The 17,858-nt window shown below is 41.8% G+C and overlaps 1 protein-coding gene across 1 annotated transcript in view; it reads right to left on the reverse strand.

Moving 5' to 3' along the window:
• Positions 1 to 1,136, reverse strand: part of EMC2 (ER membrane protein complex subunit 2) — a 34,224-nt gene extending 33,088 nt beyond the window's left edge. Inside the window, exon 1 of the mRNA XM_005150924.4 lies at positions 1,019 to 1,136. Coding sequence (XP_005150981.1) covers positions 1,019 to 1,058 — 40 coding nt within the window. The 5' untranslated portion in view covers positions 1,059 to 1,136. The remainder of the gene's footprint in view (positions 1 to 1,018) is intronic.
• Between the last annotated feature and the right edge of the window lie 16,722 nt (positions 1,137 to 17,858).

A 17,858-nucleotide genomic window follows, 5' to 3' on the forward strand; every position in this document is an offset into this window, starting at 1 on the left:
CCCACACAATGTTCCTCCTCTTATCCACATACTACAAACCTAAACTAACCAATAATCTGTAATCTGGGAATTATTTTCTCATTTATTTCTTCACAGACTGGCAGAAAAAAAATATAAACAATATCTATAAAACAAAGATCATATAGCTTCTCTCTGCATTATCTTCTCTAAAGTATGTTTGTAACATGTGGGACCACCTAGCTGAAGTTTCCCCATTTACAGCCAAAACTATGGAGAAGCATGAATTTGTTCTGGATATGAGACAGTAATAGGTTTGAGTACTGAATGAACTCGTATTTGAACATGTACTGCTTATGAGAGAAGAACCACTGGAAATGTCAGGTAAACCTCAGAATGTACTGCTATAATTAGGATTAAACAAGTGAATGCTACAAAAAGCCGGGGAGCAGGATTTTCAAGAGCTTTTATGTCAGTTCAGAGCTCCTGTGAGCTCCTCCACAAACGCACACCATGGAATTTCTGGAAAACATCAGGTGATTTTCGGGTGCTTCAGGGGGTGAACTGACACAAACCGCTCAAGCAAACAAGAAGCCCTATGTTCTTGTACGCGCTACATCAGTATTGTGCGGTCGGAAGCCGGGCCGAGAGAACCCGCCGCCGGGCTCTGGAGAAACGGGGCTCCGTCAGCACGGACGGGAGGCGGCTGATGGGCCCCGCCGCACCGGTGTGTGTGGAGAAACACCCCCATCACGCAGGGAAATGGACCCCCAGCAATGGGGGCGAGCGCTGGCGGCTCTGCTCTGCGGGCTCTGTGCGCGTCACCACCGGCGGAGCCGCGCTCACCGCGGAGCTGAGCACGGCCGCCAGCTCCGCTTGTGCCGGAGCAGCCGGCCCCGCCCGGGCCCCGCCACCGCCCGGCTCCGGCTGCCGGGAACAGGCGGCGGCCTGCCCGTCCCCGCAGAGCAGGGGGGCTGAGGGGGCTCGGCCACCCTCACCCTGGGCCCAGGGTTCTGTCTGTCGGTCGGGCCGGGCCCGGCCCCGGCGGGCGCGTCGTTACCTTCCCAAGTCACGTCGTACATCTCCGACACCTTCGCCATCTTGGCGGCCGCCCGCGTGACGCGCCGCCGTGACGGACCTGGCCCTCATTGGTGGCGGGGCCGGCGGGGAAGCGGCCCCGCCCCGCGCTCTGCTGCCGGGGCCGCCGCGGGGTCCCAGTGCCTGGTCCTGTGCCCCACGCGTCCGCCCCAGGCGGGAGCCTGCAGCTCCACGCGAGTCCTCAGGAACCGGAGCTGGCCGGGACGGGGAATCAAAACGCTCGCCTTTTCCTCGGCTTGGCTTTGGGGTTTATGTAATCGGTGTTCGCTTTGGGAGCGAAGATCACACACCAGGAGACCTGTGATCACCTTTTCCTTGGTACCCTGCGCTGGTCCTGCCCGTGGCCAGAGAGGACTGACTGGGCTGAAGTGCACAGAGCCTAAACCAGAGATGGCACTGAGGCCTACAGATTGATCCTGTATTATAACCCGTACACACTTTCCACGTCCACTTTGCGTGGCACAATGTGAATACATGCGTGTGAGGAGGTGCCTGATTTGGCTTGTGTTCAGCTTGGTAGCTGCCAGTGCATGTCAGGCCCTCGGGATCCTGGAGATTGGGATGAACCATCAAGGATGAACCATCCATTCCTCAGCTTTTTCACATTCCACTGTATGCGGCCACCACATCCCACAAATCAGATGTGAGCCAGAGAAGCACTGATGGTCCTAGAGCCCAGAGCAGGGTCAGGGGCCTGCTGCCTGCTGTGCCCACCTGTGTCTCTGTAGCGTGTTTTCCAGCACCATGGCTTCTGTTGACAGCCAGTCAGGGAGATGAAGGGTTTCTTAGTAAAGCAGGCTCCTGATTTCAATACTGCCTAGTCATTAAGAAATACAGGCATCTCTGCTTAAGATGTTAGGAAGATGATGGTGGTTTTTAACTTCATGTATGCTAAAGGAACTTGTTTTTAGAAAATATCACCAGAAACTTCATTGTCTGACACTCAACTCCCACAAGATCTCTTCTGGAAATGCCTCAGACTTCATACTCAAAATTGATTCCTTAGCTCGACCAACAAATGTGTCATAGTATCAAGAAAACTGTTTCTGTATTTTCTGTGTTGCTTCTTCCTACTAGAATAAACTACTAGTTCTTAATACACTTGAGTGTAATTGCATGTCGAGTTCTTCAGCTAAAAGGCCTCAACTGGAATTAAAGTGGTGGTCTGGAAAGATTGTGTGCCTAATTTTTCTTCTCTTGAAAGTGTTCTTTGATCTTCTAAGCCACTGAATTTTTTAGACCTTGTATAGCACAGCTGTACTTAAAACTAGTTTTACAATGCCAGTGTCTGTGTTATCTGAACACTACCAAAAGCATATTTACTCTTACAATGTTACTGTGAGTAGGGAACTATTACTCTTTTAAAAGTAAAGGGATGAATGCAGAATGGTTATGGGCCAGATCCATAAAGAATTTAGCACACACCTGCTCTGCGCATTACAGGGTAACAGTGAAATAGCTGAGGTAAAATGAGAAATTAGCTTTCAGGGTTCAGTGCTGCTGAATTGCTGAGCTAGCTGTAATGCCTAATGTGGGATGCAGACAGAACTTTTAAGCATATAAATCCCCAATTTTGACCTGTTTAAAAACCCTGTCAGCTGTCACCTAATGCTCAAGGAACGGAAACTTGAGAAATGTGTGTTTGAAGTGTTTGGGAGAGGTCTGGACTTTCCCTTCCCTGGACATCGAGCTCTGTGCCTCTGCACCTGCCCACAGCTCTCTGTCTCGGCAGGAGGCAGGAGACGGTACCTCACAGGCGCCCGCTCCAGTTACTGCGCTCAGCGATAACTCTGATCTCTCCTAGCTAGGTTTCGACAGCTCCCTGGTTATGCTGGATCGCTTCCTAAGACATGCAGCCCTCCACCTGCGCTGTAAGAGGAGACTGGATCCTGAAGTTATGCAATGTGTTGCCTGCTGCCTTTTTTGGGCGTTGTCTTGAACGACTTGCCTAAAATCACATACACCGTGTTCTGCCAAGCTCAAAATTGACCCTTCCACTGCATTCCTCTGCTGTTACTGTGGAGGAGAAAACCATCCACATTCACCAAGAGACGGGAATTACTGTTACAACATCCCATTATGCCAGATACTGTTTTAGTTGGAAACAGAAATGCTTTTGGTATTAAGGTTTTTCTTCTTGGAAGCTAAAACAGTGGTTTTCAAAGCTGTTTTCTAATGCCAGGGAGCTCAAATCACTTAAATCAAAGTTTGAAGTGTTTTGTTAATAAAGTTTAAATTGCTCTAAAAAAGGAATAGCTATATGAAATATCTTTTTTTGGATCTGTCATGTTCTGCTCTTGTGCCACTTCTGCAGGAACCAACCAGAATGGCAGTGGTCCAAATCTCACATAATAATGGTAAATGCAAGGTATTTTGAGGGGGATATTTGAAAGTGCAGAAAATTCACCGTGAGCTTTTTGTAGGTAGCACAGCTAGTTCTACATACTACCAAATGAAAAAGAAAAAAACAACCAACCAAACAAACAAATACCCTTTTTTGCCCAGTTTCCTATTAAAGAAAAAAAGTTCTCTTTTATTATGAAACCCATCAGTCATTTCAATAGTAATTCAGTCAGAATTACTGTTCAGAGAAATGACATCTACCAAGAAAGAAGAACACAGTAATTTGATTTAGAGCTTACCAATATAGCACGGCATGGAAGTTCCGCGCATGAGCTACAGTGGAAATAGAGACATTCGAGCTCATCACCTAATAGGTTATAGAACCTAATGTAGTTCAGTAATGTTGGGGGATTAGTTTAGTATGTAACTGTGGTGGCATCCATCAAGTAAGTAGGAGTTAGGAGGAAAAAAATCCAGGTCAGTCATGGCACAAGAAAGAATGTACACCTAAAGGATCCGTGTATGCTGTGAATGAATAAAGAGATAATTTGTTTTCTGTGTGAACTAAATGATTCATTCACATGTAAAGATGCTCTTTCTCACTTTGCAAGAGTATGGACAAACTTCATTTTATATATGTAGCATATACAGATACCATTAGCTTGTGTAGCAATGATAAAGGTGAGTCCCAGAAGATATATTAGTGGATGAAAAATACAGGAAATTCAAAAAAATTTGAATTCTGCAACTTAAGGAATCTGTGTTTTAATGCAGCTTGCCTTTGGGCCTGGTCCTTCTCGGCATTCATCTACTAACATTGGAACTTATCTCAGGTATTTTCTTACATCAAGTTTAAAGTTTCCCAGCACGAAAGAAAAATTGCTATGAAAATAAATTAATAATTTTACTTTAAGGGAATTACTGTGACAGGTAATGTATAGAGAAGAACATTTTAACATGCTTTTATCACAGCATCACCACAAATAAGAAACACCAAGTAAAAATCTTTTAAAGTCATCTTGAAAAGTTTGGAGGTTTTTTCCTTATCATTTTGACTAGCACAAACTGTTTTGTATAGGAATGTAAATAGCAAAGCCATAATGTTTTGAATTTCTAATTCATTAGTATTAAGTCAATTTAAAATTAATTCCTAGTTTCTGACTGCCAAAGAACAAGGGTGGACCATAGCAGGAGGATTTTTTATCCTTAAGCTATACATTTTCCTGGCTATTGACACTTGAAAATTGAGAATATGCCAGAATGACATCATTCAGTCTGCCATGGAAAACGGCAAAGAGAGGACACTTTTGGAAAGCTGGGGAAAAAAAGAAATATAAATCAACTTGATGAATTGACAGTGCTAACAATCCTTTAGCAAGTCTTATGGCACTTCCTCTATGGCTTGATAGTCTGAACTGTATCCTGAGAAACAGAGCCTCCTGAGACTAATTTTAAAATGGCTGTGGAGTGAACAAATGCCACAGATCCAAGCTTTTGAGTTCACATGATAAAGTAGTATGTGCTTAAATTTTAGGATCTCCTAGCTGAATATATGCCAGCTTGATACTGCTGCCCCAAAACAGCTTTCTGCATGCTTAAATAAGAATTTCCATAGAGTCTTAAGTAGATCCTGTGGGCATTAATTAAACGTAAGAATACACTAATAGTAATCTGCCACAGAGGCTTAAATTTTGTGCTGAAAGCTATTATTTGCTCTAGCTAAAGTGAACAAATGTGCAGTGAGGGATAGTCTTTGCCAGGGCAGGTGGGGAGCTGAGGAGGAGCATCCGGCTGGGCCAAGCCACATGCCCACTGGCCTCTTTTCCTATGGGTAGATGCTGAGAATGGGGCCAGACCTGCAGGGAGATGAGCACAGTCAGGCCCTGATGCCCCAGTCCTCCTCGGCAGCACTGCCAGGCGTGGGAGGGAGCGATGTGTGTGAATTACAGTCTGACCTAATGCCACAGTTTTCATCCAATTTCAGTTCTTGCTCCCCGGGTAGCATGAATGCACCACTCTCCTTAAGCAGGGTCTGGCAGTCTTGTGCTGGGCTGAAGCAAGCAGCAATAACCTTCTAAGGGCAGACCAGGAGAAATAAATGTCTTGCCCACGTGCCTGCTGGGATGAGCGCTTCTCTCTTACACAAGAAACAAGGACGAGAAGCAGCCGCACCAGAGAGAAGCCCCTCTCCCAGGGCAGCGGGTGTGCCAATCCTCCTGAGCCATCGGCTGCAGGAGAAGGGGATGGGGAAGAGCCAGAGGGAGGGCTTGGGGCCGGGGTTCTGCAGCTGAGCAGGTCCCAGGGACTTTTCCTGCAAGGGTGGTGGGGGACACTGCAGGCAGCTGTATGCCTGTAGGCCTGCACTCACCTCTCCAGCTCCCAGCCCAGTTACTCATCTCATAGCTGCAGTAGTGTGTCATATACATTTGGGGTCTTTTTGACTGACTTGAAATAAATTGTACTGAAGTTAAGGGAATTGCCGTGCTTGCCCTGGGCTGAAGTCTGCTCTCAGAATGTTTTTTTAATGCCCTCCTGACATCCTGACCATTTAAAAATCTTCTCATTTCTGAACGATGTGTCTGTCTCACGAAGAATTCTCCTGTGCTTTCTCCCAATCCTTATTTATTAACTTCTTTCTTTTCCCAAGTTCTGTCTTTGTGTTCAGCTATGTCTCATTTTTTTTTGCGATGTTTCTGAGATGAATTTGTCAGGACAATCACTGGACTTGGAGGGGAAATGGTTTCTTTGCAGGGCAGTATGTTTTATTCATGAATACAGTGTTTTTAAGGTGTTCTTACCCTTAAAATAAAAGGTAAACTCTGTTGGAAACAGGGGCTGGTTATCATACCTGCCAAGGCAAAATAATGGTGACAGGTGGTCGGTGCTAGCTAATCCATTCTCACTTCAGCAGAGGCAGAAATTACTTTCAATATGATTCTGTGACCAAGGCTTCTCCTCATACTGAGGAGAATAAGAAATGTGTATACCTGTTTCTCATCTCAGTGTTAGAGATGAGAAAATCAAAATACAGGGAGCTAATGTAACTTAGCTAAGCTGCTAAAGCAAAACAAAGCAGTTACCTATAATCATGCACAATCCAGTTGTCCAATTTGAAAGCTCTTCTTCCTGGATCTAACCATATTGCTGTTCAATACTCACACACATTTGTTTTATGTGTTGCTCACAACTTATGCTGCCAGGTCCTGTTGAAATTTGTGAGGTGTCAAACTTCCACATTAATTTTTCTAGGTATTCCAGTCCTTCTCCTGCTTCTTAGAAGCTTAGGGGCAATGTCTATCTTGTTATCATAGAATCGTAGAATAGTTAGGGTTGGAAAGGACCTTAAGATCATCTAGTTCCAACCCCCCTGCCATGGGCAGGGACACCTCACACTCATTTAATCACCCATTTTCCTTGCAAACCATTCCAAGTTGCTTGGCCAACATTTATGAGTTTCCACACTGCCAGCTAGGTGGATTTTTAGTAGTCAAACCAACTGCTCTCACACCCCAGGTGGCTGGTTAGAAAAGTAGAGTCCATATCCAAAGGACAAGGTATGTCTGGAGGAGCTACATTGAGCACCACCATTGCAGTAGTAACTCACATTGGTATTGGCAGCAGCCTCCTCAGCTGTGTTTTTATTCTACCAAAGCCAGGAGCACAACAAAGATATGAACAGCTCAACTGGGAATCAAAAGAAATTCATTACAGGGCCAAGAATGCCTTGAGGAAATACCCTGCTATAAAAACCTGAATGAGGTACTTGCTGGTTCTCTAACACTAATCTACTGATTGCTTCATCCAGTTCTTCAGCCTGGGGCTTCTTTTTGGAGGCAGAAGCAGACTAGAAGAGCAGCGGTAGAACCTGGACACTGCAATAGCAGGTATTCCTCAGCAAGCAGAGATGCATGCTCTCAACCTGCTTCATGAGGTGGCCTGGGGAGTTTCTCTGCAGATGCTTTTGGTAGTGTAACCTCAGCTGCACCCTGAGCTACCAGGCAGTCTCTATTTGTGCCCTCTTTTCTTGATCTTGAAGTTTTCTCATGGATTGATAAAAACAGAGTTAAAGAAGATTCTAACTTTCCTGGGGTGTCACTGGCATAGAAACTTCAATTGATGATTTACATATCTCCTCCACCTAGCTGTATCCTTGGCAGCGTGGCTGCCAAATGAAAAGAAATAACATTTTAAAAGCACAAGCCAAGCAAAAAATGCCTCAGAATAGTCTAAACTGTGATTCTAATTACCGTGACATTGTTACACATTGGATTTCTTACATAAGACTTAAAAAGAATATACAATACGCCATTACAATCTGCATGAGTGAATGTTAATGGACAGCAGCTTCAGGGAAAAAAAAAAAACGTTAATCAAAACAAGGCTGTGATTTTGCCTGCAAATAATAGGACTCCTACCATGGAAACTGTTCATGTTAAAAGTCAGCAGCAGAAGGATTCATCTCACTTCACTTTAATTGAATACAATCTAAATGTCTATATACAAGCTATCTATCTCAAGTTCAATTTGTAGTCAGTGGAGGAAATAGGAATAGGATTACCTATTTCTGGGGTGCATCCCACCCAAAAGTAGGTGTGCAAGGCATCACCTAAGTCACAACCTAAAACCAACTCTTTCTTTCCATTAACTGTAAAGGGAATCAGGAGGACTGGCTCAGCGGCAGATGCCTTCATTGACAATGTCTGTGTTTAGTTAGATAAACTTTCCCCAGAGGAGTATATCCTGTCCTTGCTTGAGCCATACTACAGCCACTGAAAATGGGAAACTGCTTTTCGCACGTCTCCCTCTCCTAGGGAATGGGTCGTTAAGGTTCTCAACACAAGAGCTCCCGAGTCTTTTTTTCTTTGCCCAGTTATGCGTTTTCTTTCTCTTACACTGTAATGGAAGTGACATTTGCCAGTTTTTATACATCTAGTTAGTGAATTAAGGAGATAATCATGCTCAGTTTGTTCATGTATATGTTTTGCAGTCACCAGTGTATTTGAAGAAAGTTCTTCACTGGTGTGAAGTGCCATCATGCTTTGCCAGCCAGGAACCTGTGAAAAGTTTATGTTCCTAACAAGATGATCAGCTTGAAAGACAGCAATGAAGCCCTGACAGTGAAAGAGATCTTTTTATCAGCCATAACCATGTCCTGCTTACAGGAAAATTGCTATCCATCATGATAGGACACCAAGGAAAAAAATTGTGAAGATAATTAAGTGCTGTAAAAGACTGCTTGGGCAGATTGCAGAGTGTTTGTCACTGAAGGGTATTAAAACCAGACAAAATAGGAGCAATTGCATTAGGGGTGGATTTCATGTTTCTATGCCTTCCTATACTATTTGTATGAAGAAAAAAAGAAGAAAACAACTTACCTTCTGATATGACTGCAATTGCTTTGTCTTCCCATGCTCACCTCTGAATTACCTAGCTTGTAGGCATAATAAGAGCATGAAATGCAAACTGTAGCTATATAATACTCAAGACAGGATACACACAGAAAGGAAGAGAAACTACACATACTTAATTTAAAACAGAACACTGAATTAACTATTTTTATTTCACACTGAAAATACATGGAGTTTTGTGGGGGAGCTGTGGGCCAACCAACATGAATATGGTTCCTTCTCCATCAGATGGCCAAAGGATGAACCCTGATGGCCATTCCATGGGTGCTAAAGAAGCTCAGCAACTGTGGAACCAAGCCTGACTCCTCTTCTTCCACATTTGTTCACTCTTCTAGGTAGACCATACTTATGCCATCTGTAATATTAGGTAGTGAGGCTCGTGTACAGTGTTGTCTTATCCCTGAAAACACAGTATGCCCTCAGTTGTGCTGGTACAACAGTTTTCTGGTTCTCAACCAGTGAGTATACATAGGTGAAAATTAACGCCAAAAGAGCTTAAAAAAGGGGGATCATCTGCTCCAGCTCGGAGCCAGGGATCTTGTCACTCACTTAAGTTAACCATATTGAAGGAGCCATACACTGTGGCCAAAGACAGGAAAAAATGGCTGAGAATTTACTTACCCATGGAATGATGAATCCCTTCTGTAGTGGAACTGCAGCTGGATAGTGTGACTATTCTTTTCTTGAACTTTAATTTTATACACACTTCAGTTTTGGAATTATTCTGCATTTTAGTTTTGCCAAGCCTCATTTGCACATTATTTTAGCATTTAAAAAAAAAAACACTTGTTTGCTTTTGGCACAGCTGACTGTAGGCTTGTTTAGCTTTCTTTATCACGTATTTTGCCAGTTTAATAAAATTCAGTGTTTGTTGAACAATTTATTGCTGTAAATGCAATTGCAATGAAACAGAAAGCCTCAAGACACTACTGAAATATTACGAAAAACCAAGTAATATGTACAGTCCTCAGAAACAGTGTTCCATGATCTCAAAATTGCAGGCAGAAAAAGCTCCAATTAAATCAATACTTAACTTAGCATAAAAATCAATATTTTATACACTACCAGACTTAGAATTTACCAGCAATAACATCTGCCCTACAGATCAGCATCTTCTTCAGTGCAGTATTGTAACAGTAGAAGCACTTCCAGTCTGCAGAACAGCATGTGAGTTAGCAGGTGATTTCTTGAAAGGATAACTATGTGTGGCATGAATGTGAACACATACATACTCAGAATGCCATATGGGCTGTATTTACTTGGTGTATATATGCAGAGAAGAAGTGTATGTGTTACATTTCATGTAATAAAACAGGTGTTGCTTTTTGTCCTTCTCATGCTTTTCTGTGAAAGCAGAAAAAGAAAGCAGGAAAAAAATTTGAAGAATTTCAATAACAAAAGGTGCTATAAAAATGCCATTGACCATAAAGTCATCCTGAAAAATTTGTCATTATTATACACTAAAGTACCAGTGTGACTTTCCTGATATCCCTGGTCTCTTGAACTAGGACTGCATTGCCTTTGGGAGCCCTTTCCAGATTTTCAGATCAGCTAATGAGTTCATCAGGATCCAGATATTTTTCCAACATTTAAAAAAATTGCCTCCAGTTTCCCATATGTTGCAAAAAGGTAAAGCAGGTCATCATCATATGTACAGTATTTATAATATTGGCATTCAAGTGACTCTGAAAACCATGCCTTCGTGCCTCCAGCCTTCCCCGTGAATAATCCATCACCATTCTGCAACTATTACAGGCTGTAATAGCATGCACTGGGTGGATACACTTTGTGTATATTTGGCTTCTTAAGTCCTGGCAGGAGAAGCTAGATGGAATTCTTCAGAATAACAGGAGGCACCTGCACCCTATTGAGAATGTTATTAGTGGGAGAGAATAAAGATCTCAGCTTGTCCAAGGGTCTGTGTGTCTTATTGTCTCCTAACGCAGATGTTGTGTATCTTGCCAGTGCCTCCCAGGCTGGTGCTCATAAACTTGCACCATGGTCCTCAGCGATCTTAAAGAACCTCTTATGGTTCAGTTAGTTACTAGCTTCTTTGGTGAAAGGGCAAATACTAAGTATATTTGTACCATCTATGGCCTTACCACAGTTTGTAAGCCCTGTTCTCTGAAAGCCAGACTCCGGTATTTATTACTAACATCTTTTAAAACAGCATCAAAAATACGTGCTACTACATGCAGAGGTTTTTCAAGAACAGATGCTAATCTTGACCAGTTTTCAGATCATGATCTTCTGCCTGGCATAAGGCCTCTAATTTGTGTGTTTTGATAGTAGAGTAATGGGTAGGAGATCATTTGAAGCCACAGATTTTCCAGATCTCTCACATTCTGTCATTGTGCTCCAGATCATCTGGACTTGAATGTCCTGGAAAATTCATTGAAGTCACTTAGCTTCTCTCTGACTATCTGCCTCCTCCACACATCCACATTCTAAAAAATTCTTCTGATGGATCAGTGGTGGTTCCTCATTTTTTGCCCTTTGAGGACTAGTTTTTGCTCTTTGATTTACACCACTTCTGTGAATATTTTTCTTTAAAATGATAAAATCAATTCACATCTATTTTAACAGGAACCTCACTAGGGTATTCCCAAAGTGAAGAATGGTTTGCAGACTTTTCCTGGTCCCACAAGAATCTTTTTGCCTCCTGGTCTACTCTTCCGAGGTTCAAAACTAACACTGCATTCACCTTTCAGTTCTACCCTTCTGCTCTCTCCCATTATACATCCATAAATCTTTAACAAGGGCACCTCTGTAAGGCAGACCTGCCTTTTCTTAGCATGGATTTAAGTTTCATGTTTTCTACTCTCCCACCTTTCTGAGTATCACTCAACCTTTTGTTCTTCCTGATGATCTAAATATAATCATGATTTCTACTTAAGCTATGACCATTGACTAGCTCCATTATATTTCTTATCTCCTTCTTCATACAGAATCTCCTTTCTTTTCTATCTTTTGATTCTCCTTTTATTGTACAATGCAGGAAATGTGCTAATAATTCTCATTTTTCTTCTGTGTTTTCATCCTGGTCATCTGTCAGATTACTGTTACCACTTACAGATCAGTTTTTCAGGTCTTCTCATCAATATGTATCAGCAAATCTTGTATTTCTTTTTCTCTTCTCCATGATGTGCCTCAGCTTCAATGTGGACTCCAGACACATTTCTGGATCTTCTCTTCTTTAGGGCATATCAGATGACCTGATATGGCACAAACTCCTGTTGAATGACCGGTGGTATCTTTCAACCCACAACTGTTGTGTGCAGATAGTCTTCATTATCTCCACAGTTTTCCAGATCTCTTCTACTTCTCTAGCAGCTTTTATCTTCTCTGTCTTAGCAGTAAAGAACCCACCACAACAACCACAAAAACCAGAACCCCCTCAACCTTTCCTTCCTTTTATTGTCTGCCTGATGTTGTCTTAGTTAAAGGACTCAGGTATTGGCAAATTAAGTTTTAAGTTTCCTTGATTCAGAATAAATGTTTCACTTTGAAAATAAAACATTTGACAATGGCCAATCTAAAAGTTGCAGATCTAAGAGCTGCAAATCTAAAAGTTGCAGTTTTCCATTCACAAGAGTTAATGATTAATCCCCTATGCACCACAGAGGAGATCCTGTATGCTTCCTGACTGTGACTTGATTAGCTTCTGCATTGCTTACCATGTGTGCACAGCCAGAAATCAGAGGTGTATCTGCCCTTTTTATGGTTCACATCACACTTAAGTAGTCTCAGCTTTGGATCTTTTTAATTAAATATTTCCTCTACATTTCTTTTTTATTACTCATTTGCTGTTCCATGGAGCTGCAATTTTTGGAAAAGGCAGCAGTGAATGTAAAAATGCATGATGTGTCCTTTGAGATGGGTAAGTCAAATGCAGGTGTAGGATCTGTAAGACTTAACATTGTTGAAGGACACCAAAATGAATTGCATGTGGTCATTTTTCAAATTTCCACCTCACTTATCTCCAGGTCTTAAATCTTACTATCTCCAGATGATTGTGAGTGGCTATGAATCATACTTATCAGGGAACACAAACATATCTATAACCACATCAAATAATCAACTGTCTTTTATCTAACTACAACTTTTCTCAACAGGACCAAAGTATAAGGGAAGTTATAATCTCAAGCTGCACTCCAGACCTGCCTCAAACACAGCTTTGACGTCAACAGCCCTTCCTTGCAAAACAACTGCTTGTCTTCCAGCTTCTGAAACTAAGCCACAGATGGAAAGTTTGACCAGGAAGGAACATGGCTTATGTGCTGAAATTGCTTACTGTGGAAACCCAAAGAAACTGTGTATATGTCTTTAGCTTAATTTCACAAGCAAAAGGAAAATATGGTGAATATATACATTTTAACAGTCCATTCTTGTTGTAATTTACACTTATAACGTGTCTCAAAGAACTGGCATCAGAGAAGCAGAAGTGAGAGCTGACGGCTAGATCATCCCTGACTATAACAACAACCATCTGGATGTTAGAGAAAAATCTCCATGATACTCCTATGATGGAGTTGCCTCTAGTGAATGAATCACAGAACCCTAACTCAAACCCAGATGGTAGGGTGCAAGGGTTTTCTGGTGAAAGACCCCTTGTAGTGAAAATTAGGAGGGTTATTGGAACTTCTTGTACTGCTCCGGTAATATAAAGAACCTCATGCTTGTGGGTGATGCTATTTGGACTGTCATATTCTGTATCCTGAAATTCTTGGTGAAAGAACTGCATTTACGATGGGTGAGGTCACAGAGGCTGTGCTCTGACATGGTCCTCACTGACTATGCCTATACAAGTAAATCCCTGTGCACAGGACCATGCTTTGATACTGAAGCAGCTGGTATCTGGTATCAAACAGCATGCATCTCTACTGTTAAACTGAAGCAACTGGTATAACTGGTATCAAACAGTCTGCATCTCTACTGTTAAACTCTCTTGTCCTCCAAAATATGGTGGCTGAATCCAAACTGCAGTGGTCTCTGGACTATGCCTCTTCCTCGGTTGCACCCCGGAATTACCTGGGAGATTGATAGTTAGCCTTGGACACAGCCATCCCAGGAACTATTCTGTCAATTTAAATAGTGGAGGCTGTTGATTTTCTTCTGGGAATACTGTTTGATTTAACCTAGATGTAGTCCTTGGATTCCATTTAGAAGAATGAATAAGACCACTGGCACATGTAAATTGACAGATACGGTGGATATCGAAGATATGGTAATCAGTTACTGAGCTCAGATACTGACCAGTGAGTGGCAGTGGATTTGTGACATCCTTACTTTTAGGTGATAATATGGATTGTCACTGTTTTTTGTGGAGGTTTTGAGTATTCATAGTTTTAAATTATTTTTCTTCCTGAACTATTATTTTATATATAAGGGAAAATTTTTCACTTTCAGTAAATGTTTTTTACTCTGTGACTGGTCTTACAAATATTATTTCCAGGTTATGTTCATACTCAATGGGTAGAAAAGTAGAAAAATATGTCCTTCAGTGTTTAGGGAAATGAATTGGCTATGTTTGCACTCTCAGTTCTCCTAGGCGCATCAAGGAGAGCTTTGATTGCAAAAGACAAGCAGAATCTGGACCAGTACATGTGTAACATATTATTTAGTCATCAGCACTTTGCTTGGCAAATAGAGGTCTGCTAAAAATAATAGCTGTTACTATCTTCTCTTCAATTGCACAGTAGTTCTACAATGAGTACCAGAGATGCATTAGTACAGCAATTGAAAGTTTCAACCACAACATTCTTCTCAAAGGTATCACTGCTAGAAACCCCAGGGTTATTAAGTAGAAAGGAACAAGAACTTATTCCACTATATGAACCGCAAACTATGTCTGAGCTAAATATGTGCAAATGTTGTCAAAAAAGCAGCTACTGTGAACCTCACCGTACATCGAGTGTTGTCACTGGATCACTTCTTGGCTGAGTAGTTCAGGCTGTTGCTTGAAAAATATTTTACTCCTGAAAACCAGAATGAAAAGTCTCTACTGATTAATGGAATTTATCTTTAGCTTCAGTATCATCTTTCATTTTACTCAGTATTTATTTAGGCTTGCATTTACTGAGAGTTTAGTTAAAATGTGTTACAATCTGATGACAAACTAGTAAGTATCCTATCATGAAATAGTTGATGTTCACCAGTGTATTGAAGACATCCACACATAACGTGTGGGCTTTATTTGGTCCCATATTTACTGGACTTGATCCTACTCAATAAAGTTAATTTCTATTTCTATAAATGGCAAAAGTTTGCAGTATACTCCAGTATGTTTTTCTAGTAAATCAGAAGCAAGAGGCAAATATTAACACTGCCCAAAGTGTTAATATTAAGTAATTTAGAGCTATACAGGGCACTCTTTTTACCTCTCAGACATTCTGAATTCATATTTTTTATATGAAGCAAGAACATGGTATATTACCAGCACAAATATTTTCCTAGGTTTCTACAGGTCACACTGTGTTCTGCTGTCGTTCTGATGCACCAAGCACAGTTTATCTACTAATAAAATGATAGAATGGCATATTTAGGCATTTGCAGGGAGGTCACATGAAATTGTCCAGCCCATATTAAAGTAGGAAATTTTTAGATAGAATGTGTTTTACTGCATTGAAACTTCCTACTAGTAAACAAGAAAATTAACATATTCAGAACTGTAAAAAGCAAAGAATGTCTAAATTCCGTAGAAATCGCAGCTTCCAGTGACAGAAATGGAATGAAAGCTGTTTGCAACTCTTAGTTTGTAATTTGTGTGGATTTATTGCTTGTATTTTTACATACATTTGATAATAGAATCATAGAATCATAGAATAGTTAGGGTTGGAAAGGACCTTAAGATCATCTAGTTCCAACACCCCTAAAGTGGGCAGGGACACCTCACACTAAACCTTGTCACCCCAAGGCTCTGTCCAACCTGGCCTTGAACATTGTCAGGGACGGAGCATTCACAACTTCCCTGGGCAACCCATTCCAGTGCCTCACCACCCTTACAGTAAGGAACTTCTTCCTTATATCCAATCTAAACTTCCTCTGCTTAAGTTTGAACCCTTTACCCCTTATCTTGTTGCTACTGAAGAGTCCTAATGAAGAGTCCATCCCCAGCATCCTTGCAGCTCCCCTTCAGATACTGGAAGGCTGCTATGAGATCTCCATGCGACCTTCCCTTCTCCAGGCTGAACAGCCAGAACTTTCTCAGCCTGTCTTTATACAGGAGGTGCTCCAGTCCCCTGCTCATCTTCATGGCCCTAATTATCTGAGTTCTTAGCAAACATAACTGAAACTGTTATTATCCAGATCACACTCAGTATGCATTGATTTCTCTGAGTGCCTTTTTACTGTTCACATATTCCATCTTTATTCAGTAACACAAATGCCTCTTGTTCCTGTAGAAGACCTGCCCTGAATCCCTTGAAGAACCAAAAGCATGCTGATGTCCCATGGATGCCACAGGGAGTTGTACGTAAATGTCTGTAATAATTCCAAGCAAAGACCTTTGAATATGTGCCATACTTAAATTCATTTTACATTCCCATCTTCAAACTATCAAAGCATCTTGATTTTTTAACTTCCATGGTGGAGAGAGATTACCTTTTGTTTTTCTGAAAGAGAAATAATTGCGTAGAAGTAACTTTAAGCAGAGAAAAAGATGCTCTTTTGTCCTGTTGGGAAGTTCTAACTGACCTTCTTCAGTGACACCTATGAGAAAACTTGGCTAAAACTCGAAAACTGAGATGCCACTGCTAAATTGACTAGACAGCTCTAATGGTGACATCTGACTGAAAAATCACTTCTGAAAATACTCTCTGGACATCTGTCAAGAAGCACCTCCTCACTCATGATCTCACATAGGAAATGGAAAGGCATATATTATTTATCTGCTGAATTTGATAAAGCTGAGACTGAAAAAGCAATTGTGTAAAAAAGACTGCAAATGCCTCGTTGCTATGTTCAGAACAAATTTCTTCCCCAAATTGTTGCCTTATCCTGAGGGAGAGGGTGGAAAATCCTGCAGGAGCTAAATGCAGTTAGTCAGATGCTGGACTACACAGGGAACATTTTAAAGGTCAGTTTGCACAGGAAGCAGTGTGGTTACAGTATCACGTTGGCCTCATTGTTCTGCCTGTGTATTCTGTGCAAGCAATGTGTGCAGAACCCAGGGGAACAAACACATACCACAAAATCCAAACTGCAGTAGAGGGGGGAACTGGTAATACCTTGTTATCAGAGATTCGTTGAGCAGTTTGGGTTGGAAAGGACCTTAAGATCTCTAGTCCACCCCCCCCTACCATGAGGAGGGGACACCTTCCACTGGACCATGTCGCTCAAGGCCCCATTCAACCTGGCCTTGAACACTGCCAGGGATGAAGCATTCACAGCTTCTTTGGGCAACCCATTCCACTGCCTCAGCACCCTCACAGTAAAGAACTTCCTCCTTATGTTCAAACTGAATCTCCCCTATTTAAGTTTGAACCCATCACTCTTTGTCCTATCACTACAGTCCCTAATGAATAGTCCCTCTCCAGCATCCTTATAGGCCCCCTTCAGACACTGGAAAGCTGCCATGAGGTCTCCATGCAGCCTTCTCTTCTCCAGGCTGAACAGCCACAACTTTCTCAGCCTGTCTTCATATGGGAGGTGCTCCAGTCCCCTGATCATCCTCGCGGCCCTCCTCTGGACTTGTTCCAACAGTTCCTTCAGTTGTAGTCACTCATATTCACAGTGCACTTTTATCATGTTTCACTTGTAGGGAACAGTTTGACGGAATTTTTTGTGAAACTTCTTGTTTCATTTTGAACTTTACAGACCACTGATTTACTACAGAAGTTCAGTATCTCAGTTACTCTGTGCAGTTCCTAGAATTAACTACCCCATGACACAACCAGTAGGTCCCAGCCCAAGAAGCTGCTGTTGCAGGTACAATTCAGTCACATAACTGCTTTAAATTCCTAGGTTTGAGAACCTTAAATAGCTATACCAGTCTTTTTTGTAAAGAATAGGTTTTGGCCCATGAAAAGCAGAGATTTCAGACACATTTTA

Source organism: Melopsittacus undulatus, chromosome 1, assembly GCF_012275295.1.
Source record: "Melopsittacus undulatus isolate bMelUnd1 chromosome 1, bMelUnd1.mat.Z, whole genome shotgun sequence".
NCBI lineage: Eukaryota > Metazoa > Chordata > Aves > Psittaciformes > Psittaculidae > Melopsittacus > Melopsittacus undulatus.